At 43.3% G+C, this 17,466-nt stretch overlaps 1 protein-coding gene across 2 annotated transcripts in view; it reads left to right on the forward strand.

Moving 5' to 3' along the window:
• Micu2 (mitochondrial calcium uptake 2) overlaps positions 1-17,466 on the forward strand; it is a 112,574-nt gene that overhangs the window by 61,526 nt on the left and 33,582 nt on the right. For both annotated transcript variants that reach the window (XM_052733086.1, XM_052733085.1), the window contains exons 7-9: positions 6,400-6,465; positions 10,231-10,328; positions 15,327-15,498. In XM_052733086.1, coding sequence (XP_052589046.1) covers positions 6,400-6,465; positions 10,231-10,328; positions 15,327-15,498 — 336 coding nt within the window. The remainder of the gene's footprint in view (positions 1-6,399; positions 6,466-10,230; positions 10,329-15,326; positions 15,499-17,466) is intronic.

Below are 17,466 nucleotides of genomic sequence, written 5' to 3' on the forward strand. Positions count from 1 at the left end.
CCTGGGAATTGAACTCAGGTTCCGAGGCTTGGCAGCGAGCACTTTTACCCACTACAATCTTCAGTGTTCAGAGGTTATCTGAACCTCTTTCTGAATCCAAACTGAAGTGTTTTAGGTAAAGCCTGACATGATAAGATTTATCTAGCACAAAACTCTTGCTGTTCTAAATTTCACACTGTGTTATAATAAGCCTCCTAAGAAACTCTTACTTTAATTAACTAATCACATTTTTTTTTGGTTTCTTTGTAACTTTTTGAAGAAAGACTATATGAAGATTAAATTTAACTGTACTTAATGTTTCATAATGAAAACAAGTTTTAAGCTGTCTAAAAAATTTATAGTTAGCCATTTTATTGATTACATCCATCTTAAAAAGTTTATTTAAAATTTTTATTTATGGGCTGGAGAGATGACTCAGAGGTTAAGAGCACTAGCTACTCTTGCAAAGGCCCTGGGTCAATTCCCAGCACCCCCTGGCAGCTCACAACTATCTGTAACTCCAGCTTAGGGCATCCAGCACCCTCTTCCGGGCTCTGAACATGGCAGCAATGCATGTAGTGTGCACTCATATATATGTTTAGGCCAAACATCCATGTGTGTTTTTTTCAGTTTTACTTATTTACACAATAACTTTTTAGAGATTTATTTATTTCTATTTTATGCGTATGGGTGTTCTGTCTGCATATTTTCTGTGCACCACATGCATGCAGTGCCCATGAAGACCAGAGAGAGCACCAGATTCCTTAGAACCTTGTGGGTGCTCAGAACCAAATCCAGATCCTCACAGCAGTCCCCAACTAGGAGTTGCATATCAGATATCCTGCATATCAGATGTTTACATTACAATCCATAACAGTAGCAAAATTACAGTTGTGAAGTAGCAACAAAATAATTGTACGGTTGGAGGTCACCACAAGAGGAACTGTATTAAAGGGTCGCACGCAGCATTAGGAGGGTTGAGAAGTGCTGCTCTTGTAGAGTCTACAAGAACAGCAAGTGTTCTTAACCCTGAACCATCTCTGGCCCCTTATGTGACAAACTTTCATATTAATAAATAATCTAGAAAGGAAGGATACATTAACAGTACTTTGAATCAAAGGAGACAGTGTCACAGATGCTACTGAAAGCCAAGTGCAGAAATGGAGTGTTGTGGCAACCAGTTCATATGTGCTCAGAGAAATGGACTCATGTCTTAAACACAACTAATGAGAAATGGTATCTAAATGCGAACAACCCTTTATCAGAAACCTAGAAATCACGGTCCTAGAATCTCCCAACAAAGAAGCGTTGAAGAGCAGATGGGTTCACTGGGAATAAGAAGGTGGTAATGCCAAACGTCTACAAACCCTCCAGAAACACAAGACAAAGGAAAGGAAGCCCAGGATGTAGGGAAAGACCTGCCAAGAAGTATTTCTAGTCCTGTCCTCATGAACCCAAATACAGAATTCTGCACTTCCCCAGAAAAGCAAACCAGTCCCTGTGTGAAGTGCAGATGAGGTCCAGATAGAAACACCAGTGAGCTCGACAGGAAGAAATCAGTGGGTGCAGCCCACCATCCCGACAGAGTAACAGCAGAGAGGCCATGTATACATACGCTGTCTGTTTCTTTGTTGACCTTTGGTCTTTTGAGACAGCTCTTATGTAACACCCAGGCTGGCCATGAACTTCTGATCCTCCTACTACCTCCACCTCCAAGTTCTGCAGGTCTGTGCATGCACCATCATGCCCAGCTAATCATGTCAGTATGCACAAGGCACTTAACCAAATGAATCATTGTGAAAAGTCAGTGACGTAGGAAAACAGTGTCTTCATTCTGATAAAGAGCATTTACCAAAGCTTACAGGGTCTGGGAGATAGCTCAGTAGCTCACATGCTAAATTGCATCAGACCCTGAGCTCAATCCCCAGCACCAAGCAACTAAAAAGCAAACCCAGCATGTTGTTTGAAGGGTGGGAAATCCTGGATGTCTTCCACACTGCAACAGCAGCAAGGCAGAGAAGTTTGTTTTTAACTCTTATGTTCAGTGTTTTGATAGACATTCCAATGATAGCAGCCATTCAAGAAGAAAAAAATAAAACAGGTGAAAAGGTTGGAATGGAATAAGTGAAATGTAGCTTCTCTCCAGCTGGCACGAGGAACCAACAACAGACTACAGCCCATTCGAACAAGCGAGTTTAAAATGAACCCCAGCTAGAGGACCAGTGTGCAGATATGAAATCTGTTCCTAGGGTAGAAGTAGTTGGAAAGTAAAGCTACAGTCAGCTCCACTTAGGACAATATGAACTAACAGAAAGTAGCTACAAGTAAGTTTAACAGAAAACTTGCACTGAAGCTTCAGGTGTTGCTGGTAGGACCTGGAAAGATGACTCAGCCTTAGGAACACTGTGGCTCTTGCAGAGGACCCAGGTTCTGCTTGCAGCACTCACATAATAGCTCACAACCATCCATAACTCCAGTTCCAGAGGATCCAGTTCCTCCTTCTGACCTCCATGGGCACCAGGCAGCTACGTGGTACACACACATACATACAGGCAAAACTCTCCGAAAGTAAGTCAGTCTTCAGGCAAAGAAAGTGTTGCCCAGTTGCTGGTGTGAACATAAGGAGGCAAAAGTCAGCAGAGCTGTTGCCTCCCTGAGCTTGTCGGATGAATCAACTTCCCAAGCAAACGAAAAGCAGGTGTTTTATAGACGTTGGCAAAGTGGTTTTACAAACGTGTGGGTTACCTAGCATGCACAGAGCTCTGGGTTCTAATCCCCAGGTCTGCAATAGAAGGCTTAGTTTAAAAAGTTAAAAATAATTAAGCTGGACGGTGAGTTCGAGGCCAGCCTGCTCTACAGAGCAAGTTCCAGGGTAGGCTCCAAAGCTATACAGAGAAACCTTGTCTCAAAAAAATATAAAGAATAGGTCTGAAGAGATGGCTCAGTGGTTAAGAGCATTGGCAGCTCTTCTAAAGGTCCTGAGTTCGATTCCCAGCAACCACATGGTAGGTCACAGCCACCTATAATGGGATCTGATGCCTTCTTCTGGCGTGCAGGTGTACATGCAGATAGAGCACCATATGCAGAAAATAAATAACTCTTAATAAAATTGTTATTTAAAAAAATAAAAATAAATAAATAATAAATAATTAAAATAAGAAGAATTAAGTGTACATGTCAATATAGAGGGCTGAGGCATGAGTCTTGAGAAACAGAAGCGAAGCTGGCTGAGGCAGCAGCTGACAGACTCAGACAGCGCTCTGTGACTCTGCGGTACTGACGTGGAGGTCAATCAGTAGAAAATGACAAAGTTCATACTTTGTGCTCACTTGGTTTTCGGTAAAGGCACCAAGTCAATAAATAGGGAAAGAATTTTTTAATTGACAAATTGTGCTAGAATAACTGAGATATATGAAAGGAAAATTAGCCATACACAAAAATAAACTTCTGGATTGACAGAACCAGAGCTGTGAGTTGGCCCATCCCATCCATAATCTGCAGGAGCGCATGAAGGAGCCAGTCCTGCAGACCCAAAGCTTCAGGATCTCCATGACACAGGACAACAACAGGATATCCAAGAGGAGTCCCAGTGAGGGACCAGCATCAATAGGGTGACAGAAATCAGAGGCCTGGAACCAGAACAATGACTCTTTGCAGTGAACACTTGCAAGTAAAGATGCATGAACTAAAGGGTGTACTGAGTGACTCACTGTGTCACACTACAGCTTCCATGATGAGATGTTTTCTTCTTTTTTTTTTCTTAAATTTTATTTTATTTGGTGTGGGAGGTTGCAAGGGCAGCGGGCAGATTCAAAGGGACAGGTAAATGAATGGGATCAAGATGCATGATGAGAAAGAGACAAAGAATATATAAAAAGAAAATTAGAAAGCCTCTGGGTTGAAAGTTTCATCAAATATCTTCAGAATCTAGGGGAGGCTGAGTAATTTGGTTTGGTGTGGTATGTTATGGTTCTTGTATTTTTGTTTACAATTTGGGGAAGTGCAACCCCAAGGTCTCTCACATACTAGGTAAATGCTCTACCACTGAACTTCATCCCCAGCCCAAGGCAGTCTCTTAGGGCACTGAAGGCAGCATCCACAAAAGACAGCCATGATGACTTGTCTTCACCACAATGAAAAATTTCTGCTGGAAAACACCATGAGTAAATGAGTGTGGCCAGACATGAGTAAATATCTGTAATATTGATGTTTCAGAGGCTGAGGCAAGTCCAAGGCCAGCTTGGACTACATGGTGAGAAAATAGACACGGAAGAGATTGGGATAGAATGTATATAATGAAGTTTATAGCTTAGTAAATTTTGTTTTGTTTTTCGGGACAGGGTTTCTCTCTTTAGTCCTGGCTGTCCTGGATCTCACTCTGTAGACTAGGCTGGCCTTAAACTCACTGAGACCCACCTGCCTCTGCCTCCTGAGTGTGGAGATAAAAGGCGTGCACCAGCACCACCTGGCTTTAGTAATTCTTTTTTTAATGGCAAGACTATAATAGACATTTTACAAGAAAAAAAATACATGGATGAGTGATAAGCATGTGGAAAAATTGCTCCTTACATTAAGGAAATGCAAGCCATGGTGACACATACCTCACTCCCAAGAGAAAGCTGAAATTAAAGAGGTCCATGACAGCAAATGTGGGGAGGGTGGAAGAACTTCAGTTCATTGGCCTGGCTTGGTGGCGCATGCCTTTAATCCCAGCACTCGGGAGGCAGAGTCAGGCGGATCTCTGTGAGTTCAAGGCCAGCCTGGTCTACAAAGAGTTTAAGGACAGCCAGGACTACACAGAGAAACCCTGTCTCAGCGAGGTGGGGGGTGGGGAGGAAGAAAGAACTTCATTTAATGGCTGGGCACACATGCCTTTAATCCTGGGAGGCAGAGGCAGGTGTATCTCTGTGAATTGGAGCCTGGTCTACACAAGTTCCAAGACAGCCAAGGCTTCAGTTCGCTTTGGAAATGTTTGACAGGTTTTGTTTTGTTTTGTTTTGTTTTGTTTTAAATAAAGTTAAACAGCGCAGTTACCCTGTTGCATATCTAGACAAGGAAAAATTAAACCAGCATCCATAAAATTGAGCTCTACAAAAATGGTCATGACAGTTTGATTCATAGATAGCCAAAACCGCAGCCATGGATCACCGGCAGATGAATAAGTTGAATAGTGTTGTAGTCAGTCAGTACAACAAAGCTCGGCGGTGAATAGAAACAAGCCACGGGGATTGATCTCAAGACAACCACGCTGAAAGAAAAAAGACACACACAGAACAGTGTGCAGTGTTCCGTTCCGCTTGAAACCAGATGAAGTTAATTTAGAGGCCAAAACCAGAATTGCCTCCATGGACATTCAGGAAGGACAGACGAACTACGTACGTAGAGAAAAATTTTCAAGTATGCAAGGCTAGGATCTGGGTTTTAATGTGTGTAATTTTTTCTGATGCATTGTCCATAGTAACCAAGCAGGGAGTACCAGGTGAAGCCCAGCTGAGCCAAGCATGGCAGAGTGCTCCTGCCTGAGGCTGAATGCTCCTTACATGGTAGTCTAGTGGATTATGTTCATGTCGAGTGAAAGAAGTGAAGGTATCAGGCAAAGGGAGGGATACAGAGTGCGAGAAGTGGGCCAGCACTATGCCATTGGGTTTTCAACACAAGGTGAAACCAGTGTCAAGCTTTCAGTTGTTTCCCTTAAGTCACAGAGGTGTTGAGTGCAGGGGAGGGAGGGCTCTAGAGAACCCAGCACAAGCCATTTGTCTCACCAAACAGAACGGGGGGTGCCAAGTTTAGATTGATAATTTGTGATTTAATGTTAGCAGTTTGTAATTACCAACAAGTCACATTTTTAAAAAAAGTTCCGATGACTTTTTCCTGGTTGATTTAAACTGTAGTTTGTGATTGTGTGTACATCTCATTTCTCTTTCATCCTTTTCTTTTAATTTGCTTTCCATGTGAAGACTGGTACAAATGACTCGAAAGGTAGGTAGTTACTTAACAGACTCGGTTTTAAGAAACTGTTAGTTTTATAATTAACAAAAGTGTAAGTATTTCAGCATGTTACAAATAAATAAAAGGAAGCGCATATATAGAGGAGTGGCCTTGTATGTGGTACGGATCTGAAAAAGTGGCTGTAAACTATCAGTGGTTTAAGAAACATGCCTGAATAAAAATGGCCCAGAAGGAAGACGAGGTAGAAGCCTTGCAGACTGCAGCCGTTAGAGTTTGTCTGTGGGTGGAGCTGCAGCTAAGCAGAGAACTGTGGCCATGGTGGCCTCTCTACCTCCTTCCTCCTGCAGTCTTACATGGCAAGCAGTCAGCCGCAGACAGCTAGATGCCCTCTGACAGTTTAGCATCTGTTTCCAGGTTACTTCAAAACCTTCATTAGACAGACTTGTAAGCTCATTTCTGTAATCTTTTCAGCTGCAGAAGATCATAAGTAAGCAAGATGACTTCAAGACAGTGAAGACTAATGAGATAGAATACCAGGTATGTAAGGAAACCCTTCCAAATACACAGGTCAGTAGCAGCTGTCATCCCAGGTCATTGTGGGATTCATGAAGGACTTGGTGTCTAGCCCACATACCACCAAGCTACACAGCTATGTGCAGATGCACAAGGCTGTCCTGCCAGTGCCAGGCCCCTGCCCTGGGCAGCGAGTGAGGTTCCTATGTATGGCCAGGGGCTTTTTTTCTTTTGTTTTTCTGGGAGACAAAGTCTCACTCCGTAGCTCAGACTGGCCTTGAACTTCTAGCAATCTTCCATCAGCCTCCCTAGTGCAACATGCCCAGTTTGATTTTCATTTTTTTTTTTTTTTTTTTTTTTTTGGTTTTTCGAAACAAGGTTTCTCTGTGTAAGCTTTGCGCCTTTCCTGGAGCTCACTCTGTAGCCCAGGCTGGCCTCGAACTCACGGAGATCCGCCTGCCTCTGCCTCCCGAGTACTGGGATTAAAGGTGTGCGCCACCACCACCCGGCTGATTTTCATTTTTATATAAGCAGTAGTATACTGTATATCCCACACACACACACACATTTTTCTTAATTTGTGGGGAGTATGTGTGTACCACAGCACAGGTGTGGAAGTCAGACCCCAACTTCCGATGTCTGTCTTTGCCTGCCTTGTTTAGGACTCTCCCCTCTGCACCTCCCATCTCCACACAGGAGTGCTGGGATCCTGAACTGGTGCTGTTGTGCTGACAGTGCGTAGGTTCTGAGGACCTGAACTCAGTCCCCAATCCTGTGTGGTCAGTACTCTACACACTAAACTGTCCCCATAGCTCAATATCTCATCTCACTGTGGCTTCACAGTACATTGTTGTATGGCTATAATATTTATGCTGTCATTTCCTTTTGGGGAATATTTGGCATATATCTCTTTCATAGTTCATAAAGCTGCAAGGAATAATCTTAAGATTACACTGTTTTATAGGCATGTGACTGTATCTTAGGGATAACTTACCACAAATTCAATTGCTGGATCAAGAGTATGACTGTTGATAAGGTTAACAGACTTTGATGAATATTAACCAGTATGTCCTGTGGAACATGAATTTTTATTTCCACCAGTGGTGTATATCAATACATTTTGACTGACAATGTTCTATTAAATGTAACTCCATCCTGTGAGATTTTCTTAAACTTCTGAATCACTCCATCTTTAGAACATATCTATTTCAAAATGTGTAAATTTTTAAAAATCACAGCCTCTGCCAGGAGCACATCTGTATCCCAGCACTTGGGAGGCAGAGGCAGACAGAGCTCTGTGAGTTCAAGACCAGCCTGGGCTACACAGTGAGACCCTGTCAAAAACCAAAACAGCCTCCCCTCCACTGACAGCACAGCAGGGAGGGTTTAATCCTGATGCCAAAGTTGTCTCTTTAGGAAGAAAAAGTATTTTACTTAAGTTAGTCTAGGCTGGGAAATTGCTCTGTTGGTAAGCACTTGCATTAGAAGCCCAAGGACATGAACTCAATCCCCAGAACCAACGTAAAAGCTACATTTAGTAGTGCACACTTGTAATCCCAACACTGGGAAGGCAGGCAGGAGTATCCTCGGGGTTCTCTGGCAAGCTCATCTAACCTAACCTAGTTGGTGAGCTCTGGGCCAGTGAGAGACCTGGTTTCCAAAGAAGTGGACGTATTCCTGAGGGTAACACCTAGGGTTGTCCTCTGGCCTACACACACACAAACACTGTTAAAAATAACAATAATTAAGAGCTGGGGAAATGGCCCAGTATCTAAAGCACTTGTGTAGAAACATAAGAACTGAACTCATGTACATACTGGGCAGGTAGAGGGGCCACGGTGATCGCAGCTTTGCAGATACAGGGTTTCTGACAGTCAAGGCCCAGTTAGACCCTGCCTCAGTATAGTGGAGAGTAATCCAAAGGAGTTCCTGTGTCAGCCTTGAACATCCACACACATGCACCACACATACACCAAGGCAGATATGTATAATACATGAATGAGAAACTCCTTGAAACAAATGAAAACTTAGAAATATTTGTTTGCTTAGAGCAAAGTATGTTCACATTGTTAAAACAGTGCTGTACTTCTTGAATCTCAGAATCCGGACCTCTGAGGTAGAATTGCAACTTCAAGGCCAAGTTGGGCTATGGTGAGATCCTTAACTCAAAAAAAAAAAAAAAAAAAAAAAAGATGGGGCTTGAGAGATAGGTCAGTAGTTAAGAGGATTGGCTGCGCTTCCACAGGTCCTGAGTTCAATTCCCAGCACCCACATAGCAGCTCACAACTGTCTATAACTCTAAGCCTATAGGATCCAATGCCCTCTTCTGGTATGCAGACATACATGTAGACAGATCTTTAAAAAGGGGAAATGGGCAAGGAGACTGAAAATGCAACTCAGTGTAGGGGCTTACAGAGCATGCACAGAATCCAAGATCAGTCCCCAGCACCACATAAATAAAGCATAGAGGTGCAGTCCCATATCCAGGAGGTCAAGGTCATCCTTGCTACAAGAAACCCTGTCTTAAAAGAACAAAAGTTAAAATAGACTTGTAAAGTAAAATCAGCAACTCATAAATAGGGACTTTAAAGCAGATGTGATGTGAGACTGTCACTTCATTTAATTTTATGTTGAGCAAGACTTAATCTAAATCTAACTAGAAAAACAAAATTACCAGGGAATTAAGGGGAAGAATTGGTAAATATGATCAAAATACATTGTATGAAATTCTCAAAGAATTAATAAAAATATTTTAGTTACCATAAACTTTTATTCATGCTTTGACATTTGGTCTGATGTTTGGTAAATGTCAAAAGTAGAAGCTATCCTTCTGAAGGGAATGTGGAAGTGTAACTTTCTGTCTAAACACATAGCTTACACCCCTCAGAATTAACAAGGATCATATTTTTATGAAATTGAATGTTACTCAGATTACTGGCACAGTCATAATAGTCAGCTACCATTAAATAGCCAGCCCACCAGTAAATACTATGTAGTGTTTTGGGAATAAAACAGTTTTTTTTCTGAGCTTAAATTTGGGGATATTTGGCTATTTAATTGATTTGTCCTCTGATTCTGTAATCCTGAGGCAGATACCCTTAACTCCATTAGATATGTAGAGCCTTAGTACTGTGGAAATTTCAATCTAAAAATAAAAATTTCTAGTTCATAGCCAAACAGTGGGAGAGAGAATAAAGACACTCTTTCACAGCTAATGGTGTCTGTAGGCCCTGTGGGGGACACAGGCCTTTACTAAGAGGTGCCAAAGAGCTCCCTCCAGTTCTTCAGTTACTTGAGTTAGACAGCCCCTGACTGAACTGCCACTCTATACAGAGAGAAGTCAGCACTGAAGACAGGAGCATAGGGTACTAGACTCCAGACCAGTGTGGTGTAGGCTGCAGAGAGCCTTCTGGGTAGCAGTGTCAAAAGCATTTCAAGGAGCATTAGAAGGGGCTTACACCACTAGTCCAGGTGTGGTAACACACACCTGTAATCCCACCTGTACTGAATGAGGGCGAGGAGTGAACACCCTGGACTCTTTCTATATTTTTGACTTTCCCCCATTTAGTATAATTTCAACTGTAGGTTTGTCCTGTTAGGACGTGTCCCTTCTGTACTAGTTTCTGTAGGGCTTTTATCACAAAAGGATGTCAAGTGGAGAGGCGGGGGAGAATTAGTCAAGGAATAAGCAGAAATGACTGCCCTCACTCCCTTCTTGTCCTATAGGACACACTTGTGGATATTTCCCCAAGCTCCCACCCACAGGTTCCTTTTTGTCCTTTTTTATAGGAACCAACAGTGAAAGAGCCTGGAATTAACACAACCCTTCAAGTGCGTTTCTTTGGGAAAAGAGGAGAAAAAAAACTTCATTATAAAGAATTTCGAAGGTAAACATAAAATTTGGGAAATTTTTATATGTAAGAAATGAAGAAACTGGCCAGACAGTGGTGGCACACACCTTTAATCCCGGCACTCAGGAGGTAGAGGCAGGCAGATCTCTGAGTTCAAGGCCAGCCTAGACTACAAAATGAGTTCCAGGACAGTCAGGGCTACACAGAGGAAACTCTATCTCAAAAAGCCAAAAAAGAAAAGAAAAAGGAAAAAAATGAAGAAACTGAATATCCTCATTTCCTAGAACTACAGACTGTAAAGCAGCAGTTCTCAGCTTCAGAGTCATGACCCTTTTGGCAAACCTCTGTCTCCAAAAATATTTCCATTACAATTCCTAACAGTAACAAAATTACAGTTATGAAGTATCAGTGAAATAACTTCATGGTTGGGGTCAGCACAGCATGAGGAGCTGTATTAAAGGGTAGCAGTGTTAGGAAGGCTGAGAAGCACTGCTCTAGACTTAAGATTCTATTTATGGTTCTTTAAGGTATTTATCACTGAGAACTTAACCTATAAAACATAAAGTTACTATTCTTAAATTATTCTAGCCTATTTAAAAAATAATGTCATTTATAAAACGTAATAGTTCTTTTTGGTTACTTGATACTGGCAACTAAGAGACATACCCCTAGCATCACTTCAGAGGTTTTTTGTTTTGTTTTGGTGTTTTTGGTTTTTTGAGATAGAGTTTATTTGTGTGCTCCTTGTAAGTAAATTTGTTGCAACTCTGTGGGTTTGGTCCCACGTTTTGGCACCAAAATGTGAGTTTTGCAACTCTGGGGAAAGGTATCCTGACTACTTGGGGAGTCAGGCAACACCTTGAGCTGCTTAGAACAGCTCTGCCGGCTGGAGCTGCAAAAGAGACAGCTCAACCATGGAAAGCGAGGTATCCCCAACACCTCGAGCTGCTCAGGACAGCTGAGCCCTAAAGGTGTCCTGGACACTTGGAGCTGCTTAGGACAGCTCTGATGGCTGGAGCTGCAAAGAGACAGCTCAGCCCTGGAAGGGAAGTTTTTCTAACTGTTCAGGAAAGTCAGGCCTAGAACTGCTTCAGCAGGGAAGGGTATCCTGACTTTTTGAGAGAGTCAGGCATGGAGCTGCCAAGAGCTCTGCAGGGAAGGGTATCCTGACTGTTCGGGAGAGTCAAGCTATACCTGGTGTGATGGGGGATGTTCTCCCCCACAGGATATAGCAATCCTGCTCCTCTCCTGGAGAGCCACTACAGATGGGCTTTGCTCAGCCCTCCTTTAAGGGGACTTCCTAGCAGAGCTCTGCTTCTCTGACCTAAGATGTTGCTTCTTTTGCTTCACTCTGCAAAAAGGGAAACCCCTGCAGAAATGTAGCAATCTCCTCCGGCTCTGGAGAAAAGTGTTACTTTTTCAGCTCTCTCTTGCTCTATCCACTGAGGGACGTCTCAGCAAAGATCTTCTGTTCAGCTCCTCCTTGCTCTGTCCACTAAGGGACATCTCAGCGAGGATCTTCTCTATGAATGAAGGTCTTCTCAGTGAATGAAGGTCTTCACACCCAAAACTCTTGAGAAAGAGGTTTATTTGGGAAGGAGGAGTTCAGGAGAGTGGCTGCCTCTACCAGGGTGAAGAACACAGCTCTTTTTAACTGATCAGGCAGGGCAGTTTGTATAGGATGTCTTGGGGGCAGAGTCAACCAGGGGTTGACGTGGGGCCCGGGGTTCTACTGTCCTGCTCTGTGATTGGTTGGTTTCACAAGTCAGTTGGCCAGGGGCAGAGATGGCTCTGAACTGAGCCAAACTGTGTTTCTTTCACTGGCCTTACTTAGCTTTTTGACACTAATTCTAAGGCCAGGGCACATTTCTTCCACTGACTCTGATGCTGGAGACCAGGAGTGTTTCTTTGGCACTAGTTTCAAAGTCAGGGCATGTTTCCTTGGTTCTGGGTTTGGGGATAAAGAGTTCATTTCTCTGGCTCAGGTCCCAAACCCAGGCTGTATTCTTTCCCTGGTCCTGGGCCCCAGGACCAGGGTTCTACTGTCCTACTCTGTGATTGGTTGATTTCACAAGTCAGTTAGCCAAGGCAGAGATGGCTCTGATTTGAGCCAAACTGTGTTTCTTTCACTGGCCTTATCTGAGCCATCTTTCCCTAGTTCTGGGCTCCAGGGTCAGGGTGGGTTTCTTTAGCCAGCCCCTTTTCCCTACATCCTGACTGTCACTCTATAGACCAGGCTGGCCTTGAACTCACAGAGATCCACCTGACTCTGCCTCCCAAGTGCTGGATTAAAGGCGTGCGCCACCACTGCCCAACAATTTTGTTTTTAACACAAAACAGCCAGCCACATTGTTGAATGTAAAACAAGGCCGTGCGCTGTGTCCCTGAGTGCAGCTCTGCTGTGGCCAGCACCAGCTGATCTCAGCTGGAGTTACTGTGCAATGAAGCTGTTCTGAGATGTGGGGACTCAGCTCTGGTCTACACAGGCCTCTTCTGTAGAGGCCCAGTATAATCTGTATAACCCAACAGCTGTATTATAAAAGCAGCTGGAACAGTGCATTAGGAAGCAGGCAGCTCCAGGTCTCAGATAAAGTTTTATGCTAACACTGACTTTAAGCAGTTGGCTTAACTTCCCTGAATTCATTTTTTTGTAAAATTGGGCCAATAGAGTATCTGGTTTCTGCTGACATTGACAGAGTGGAGCCCTGCTTACCTCCTCCCAGGGTCTCCCTGTAGTGCTCTCTGGAATAGTCTCTCAGCAGGTACTAGAAAGCAGCAGATCAGAACACCAGAAAAATACTGATCTGGAAAGCAGAGGGCCTGCACCTTATTCAGCTCACTGCATTTCTGCTGAGATTTATTGTGTGTGTGTGTGTGTGTGTGTGTGTGCGCGCGCGTGCTGTTGTATGTCAGGCCGTGTCTCAAACACTAATCCCTTTTGCAAGCTATGTGCACACCATTCAGATGCATTGCACTAAGTGCTTCTGTCAATGAAGAGGTGACCTACTCACTGATTTTACCCCATGTAGATAAAGGGGAGACCCCTGTGAAGGTGTGTAGCCCATGAAGTTATACGGGTTCTCATGTATGTTTATCAGATGGTTTTCTTTTAAAAGGCCCTTGGCATTGCAAGGAAGCTGAAGCGAGAAGAGATACGTGTTCTTCCTTTTCGTAACTGACACCAATGAGCAGATGCACACTGTAGTCAGTGCCGTTCAGACGAGGCAGCACCTCTGCTTTCTCCTCCTTCTCTGTCCAGTTGGTCACCAAATACCGTTAATTCCCTTCTCGTGATCTCTTGGTTCCTCACTTCCCCCAGTGCTGCAGCAACCCAGCACAGTTCTTTGCCTCTTGCTCCGTTTCTTCAGTCAGCCTACCGATCTCTTACGCCTTCCTCCTGTCTCAGAAGACAGAAGGTGAGAAGAACAGCACAGCTCTGTTGTGCACATCTCTTCGTTTGCTACACACTATCTCCAAGTAAAGACTCTGTAATGATCCCAAGGCAGAGCAGTCTGTGAAGTGCTTGTTCTGTAAACACAAGGACCTGGTGAAGAAACAGACGTGGCTGCACATGCCTGTAACTCGAGGGCTGGGGAGGCAGAAACAAGGCTCCCTGGAGCTTGCTGGCCAGCCGCATCCACCAATCAGCAGTGACAGACCCTGTCTCAAAAAAGAAGGTGGAAAAGTGATGGAGGAAGACAACAGGCTTCAATCTATAGCCTTCACAAACATTGAAACACACACACACACACACCAACACACACACTACCACACATGCACACTAACACATACAACACTCATACATGCACCCATACACACACATACACCAACACACACACTACCACAAATGCACCCATACACACACACACTAAAGTACATGCACACAATAACACAAAAAAAGAATCATTGAATATTATCATAGTACACAATACAATAAAACTCAGTAAACAAAATGCAAAATATATCAGTAAAATATCTCTAACCCATAAGTTCAGCCCAGAACACATTCAGTTTTAGACAAAATTCTGCTTTGACCCAGAAAGAAGCATAGTATCAAAAAATTCTGTGCTTCTGCTACATTCAGCTAATGTCATAGGTGACAGGTGCTCATCACAGAGGTAGACGCCCACGCCCATGCTCCCTCCACACTTGGAAGTTTACAGGAGAAATGCAGACCCTAAAGCCAGCTGTTAACAATGGTGCTTTCTCCCACTGGACTGAAGGTGTCTTTTTTTATCCCATGTATCTATTGCACCCATTTCAAACTGTGGTATGACACACACACACACACACACACACACACACACACACACACACACACACACACATAAAAATGTATTTTAAAGGAAATTGCAACACATGAAAACAGGATGCTCAGAATGGCTTTCACATGCCTTGGATAGAACGGCTTTCACATGCCTTGGGTAATAATCCCTAGTGCAGCTCTTCTAGGTTCTTGTTCAAGAAAGTAAAAGTTTGATCTTGAGCTATTCAACCTGTACCTTCCCAGGAAGCTGGTGGTGTGACTTTGCTCAAAGTGCCGTGTTGTTTTTATGAAAAAGAAAAGAAAAGGCTTGTTGAGTTGTAGACTTTCACACTTTTGCCCTGATAACTCAGATAATGTAGACCTAAGCTTCTGATACAAAGTCATTGTCCCTGTGTTGGTGTCCATTCATTATTAAGCTAAAAGGAGTGTCCTCTGTTAAACTTTAATTTTTCCGGTTATTGATGTTTCTACATTAGAAGAAACGCTTTCCACAGGATGTTAGTTTCTGTGGATCTATTAAAGCAACATTTTGTATAACTTTTACGCCTTCACGTTGATCACAGCTTAGGTTGCCAGGTGTAATCTGCACAGACTTGCTGGACTATTGGACTTCACCAGCTTCTCTGGCTGCTCCTCCACACCCCGACACAGCCCCGATGCTTCCTTATGCTCTCCTGCCAGAGGCCAGCCGCTTGGTGAAACCCCACTTACAATATTGGGTGGAATGCCACTAGCTGATTATACCAATTTTGTATTTTAATATCTAGATTTATGGAAAATTTACAAACAGAAGTTCAAGAAATGGAATTCCTTCAGTTTTCTAAGGGTCTGAATTTCATGAGAAAGGAAGACTTTGCAGAGTGGCTCCTTTTCTTCACTAACACTGAAAACAAAGACATCTACTGGAAAAACGTGAGAGAAAAGTTGTCGGTAGGAGAGGTCGGTACGCCTTTTTCTTATACATGGGATAGAAGTGAAACTAGAAAGTTCATATAACCGAGGAAAGTAACTTCTAAGTTACCCGAGACAGTGCTCCTGTTACTGAAGCATGAAAGTGATCAGGGACACTTTCCGTACAATCTCCCTGTCGTGAGCTGCCTCAGACACAGGACAGCCTCTGAGCCTATAGCTCCACGGTGGGACAAGGCTCTCCCCAGTGCTGACTGCTGCTCTGGAGAGCTTAGCCAGTGAAAATGAGCACGGTTGTTGGTAAAGACTGTAAAACTGTGAAAGGGGGCCATGTTGTCCCTCTTTACATAGGCTTTGACTCTAGCCAGCGAGCCCAACAGAACCCACTTGAAAACCACTAGAAACAATATGAATTCAGTGAAATGCCTGTTATGTCATTAGTATGTTAGAAGTGGCTGTCCTGTGTACACATTTTAAGGGAGAAAGTGTGATGTATGTGTGAGATACAAAATGATAACCACCAAACTAGCAATCATGGCTTTTGCACGTGTCTGAGTTACTTTCTGTTGCTGTGATAAAACGCCATGACTAAATACAACTTGCAAAAGAGAACATTTAACTTGGGCTTCCGGTTTCAGGGTTGGAGTCCATGGTGACATAGCAAAGGTATGGTAGCAGGAACAGCCGAAAGCTCACATCTTAAGCCACAAGTTAGAGGCAGAGAGAGAGACGCTGGGAACGACACATGTCTTTTGAAACCTCAAAGTGTGGCATACGTCCTCCGACAAGGCCACACCTCCTAACGCTTCTCACACAGTTCTACCAGCTGTGGACCAGGTAGTCAAGCATGTGAGCTGTGAGCCATGGGTGCCCTTCTCATTCAGACCTCTGTCCAGTAGTGAAATTTCAAGGCATTGTTTGTTTGTTTGTTTGTTTGTTATATTTCTGTTTGTTTTGAATCTGTGCCTAGCCATATTGCAGGGACTGATCTTAAACTTGGAAGCCCGGGTGGTCTTTCACCTCTGCTTCCCAAGGAGCTGCAACCACAGGCATTTGTCAACACAGTTTTTTTTCTTCCTTTGTAATTTTATGTAAGCAAAATGGTTTTGGCATGAACAAGTATTTTTATATAAGGTCTTAAAAACTATTTCTATTTTTTAAATTATGAACCCCTTTCTTTTTTTTTTAATATGTTTCCATGTGTGTTTATGAGTGTATATATGTGATGCTCACAGAGGCCAGAAGAAGGTGTCAGATCCTCTGGAACTGGAGTTACAGGAGTTTGCAACCCACTCTAGGTGTTGGGAATGGAATTCTGGCCCTATGCAAGAGCAGCCAGTATTAGTACCTGCTAGGCCATCTCTCCAGCCTTTAGAGCTACTTCCAACAGAAGGGAAAAGATAAAATATGAGTGATCCAGACATGGTGGCACACAACTTTAATCTTAGCACTCAGAAGGCAGAGGCAGGTGGATCTCTGTGAGTTCCAGGTCAGCCTGGTCTACAGAGCATGTTCCAGGCCAGCCTGGTCCACAACCAAGTTCCAGGATAGCCAGGGCTACACAGAAAAACCCTGTCGTTAAAAAAAAAAAAAAAAAGATACAAGTGATCCCTTTTCTCCCTTTCTCAATGTTGTCCAGTTAGGCCTTGTATTTGTAATTCTCCTGCCTCAGCCTCCTGTGTGCCACCATGCCTAGACGGGCAATACAGTAATAATTGAAATGGAAATACATAATTACAAAAGAATTTAATTTTTAAAATGAAGAAACATTTACAGTGGTGACGCACACCTTTAGTCCCAGTACTCCAGAACCGAAGCAGATAGATCTTGAGTTTGAGGCCAGCCTGGTCTACAAGCTAGTTGAGGACAGCCAGGGCTACAAGGAGAAACTCTGTCTCAAAAAACCCCCAAATTAAAAAATTTTTTAAAAAGGAAAGGAATGTTTACAACCTGATTAGATACAAGGAAACAGCTGGTTTTAGAGCTGCCGCTGGTATT

This window comes from Peromyscus californicus, unplaced genomic scaffold (assembly GCF_007827085.1).
Source record: "Peromyscus californicus insignis strain IS unplaced genomic scaffold, ASM782708v3 Scaffold_12__1_contigs__length_115047231, whole genome shotgun sequence".
NCBI lineage: Eukaryota > Metazoa > Chordata > Mammalia > Rodentia > Cricetidae > Peromyscus > Peromyscus californicus.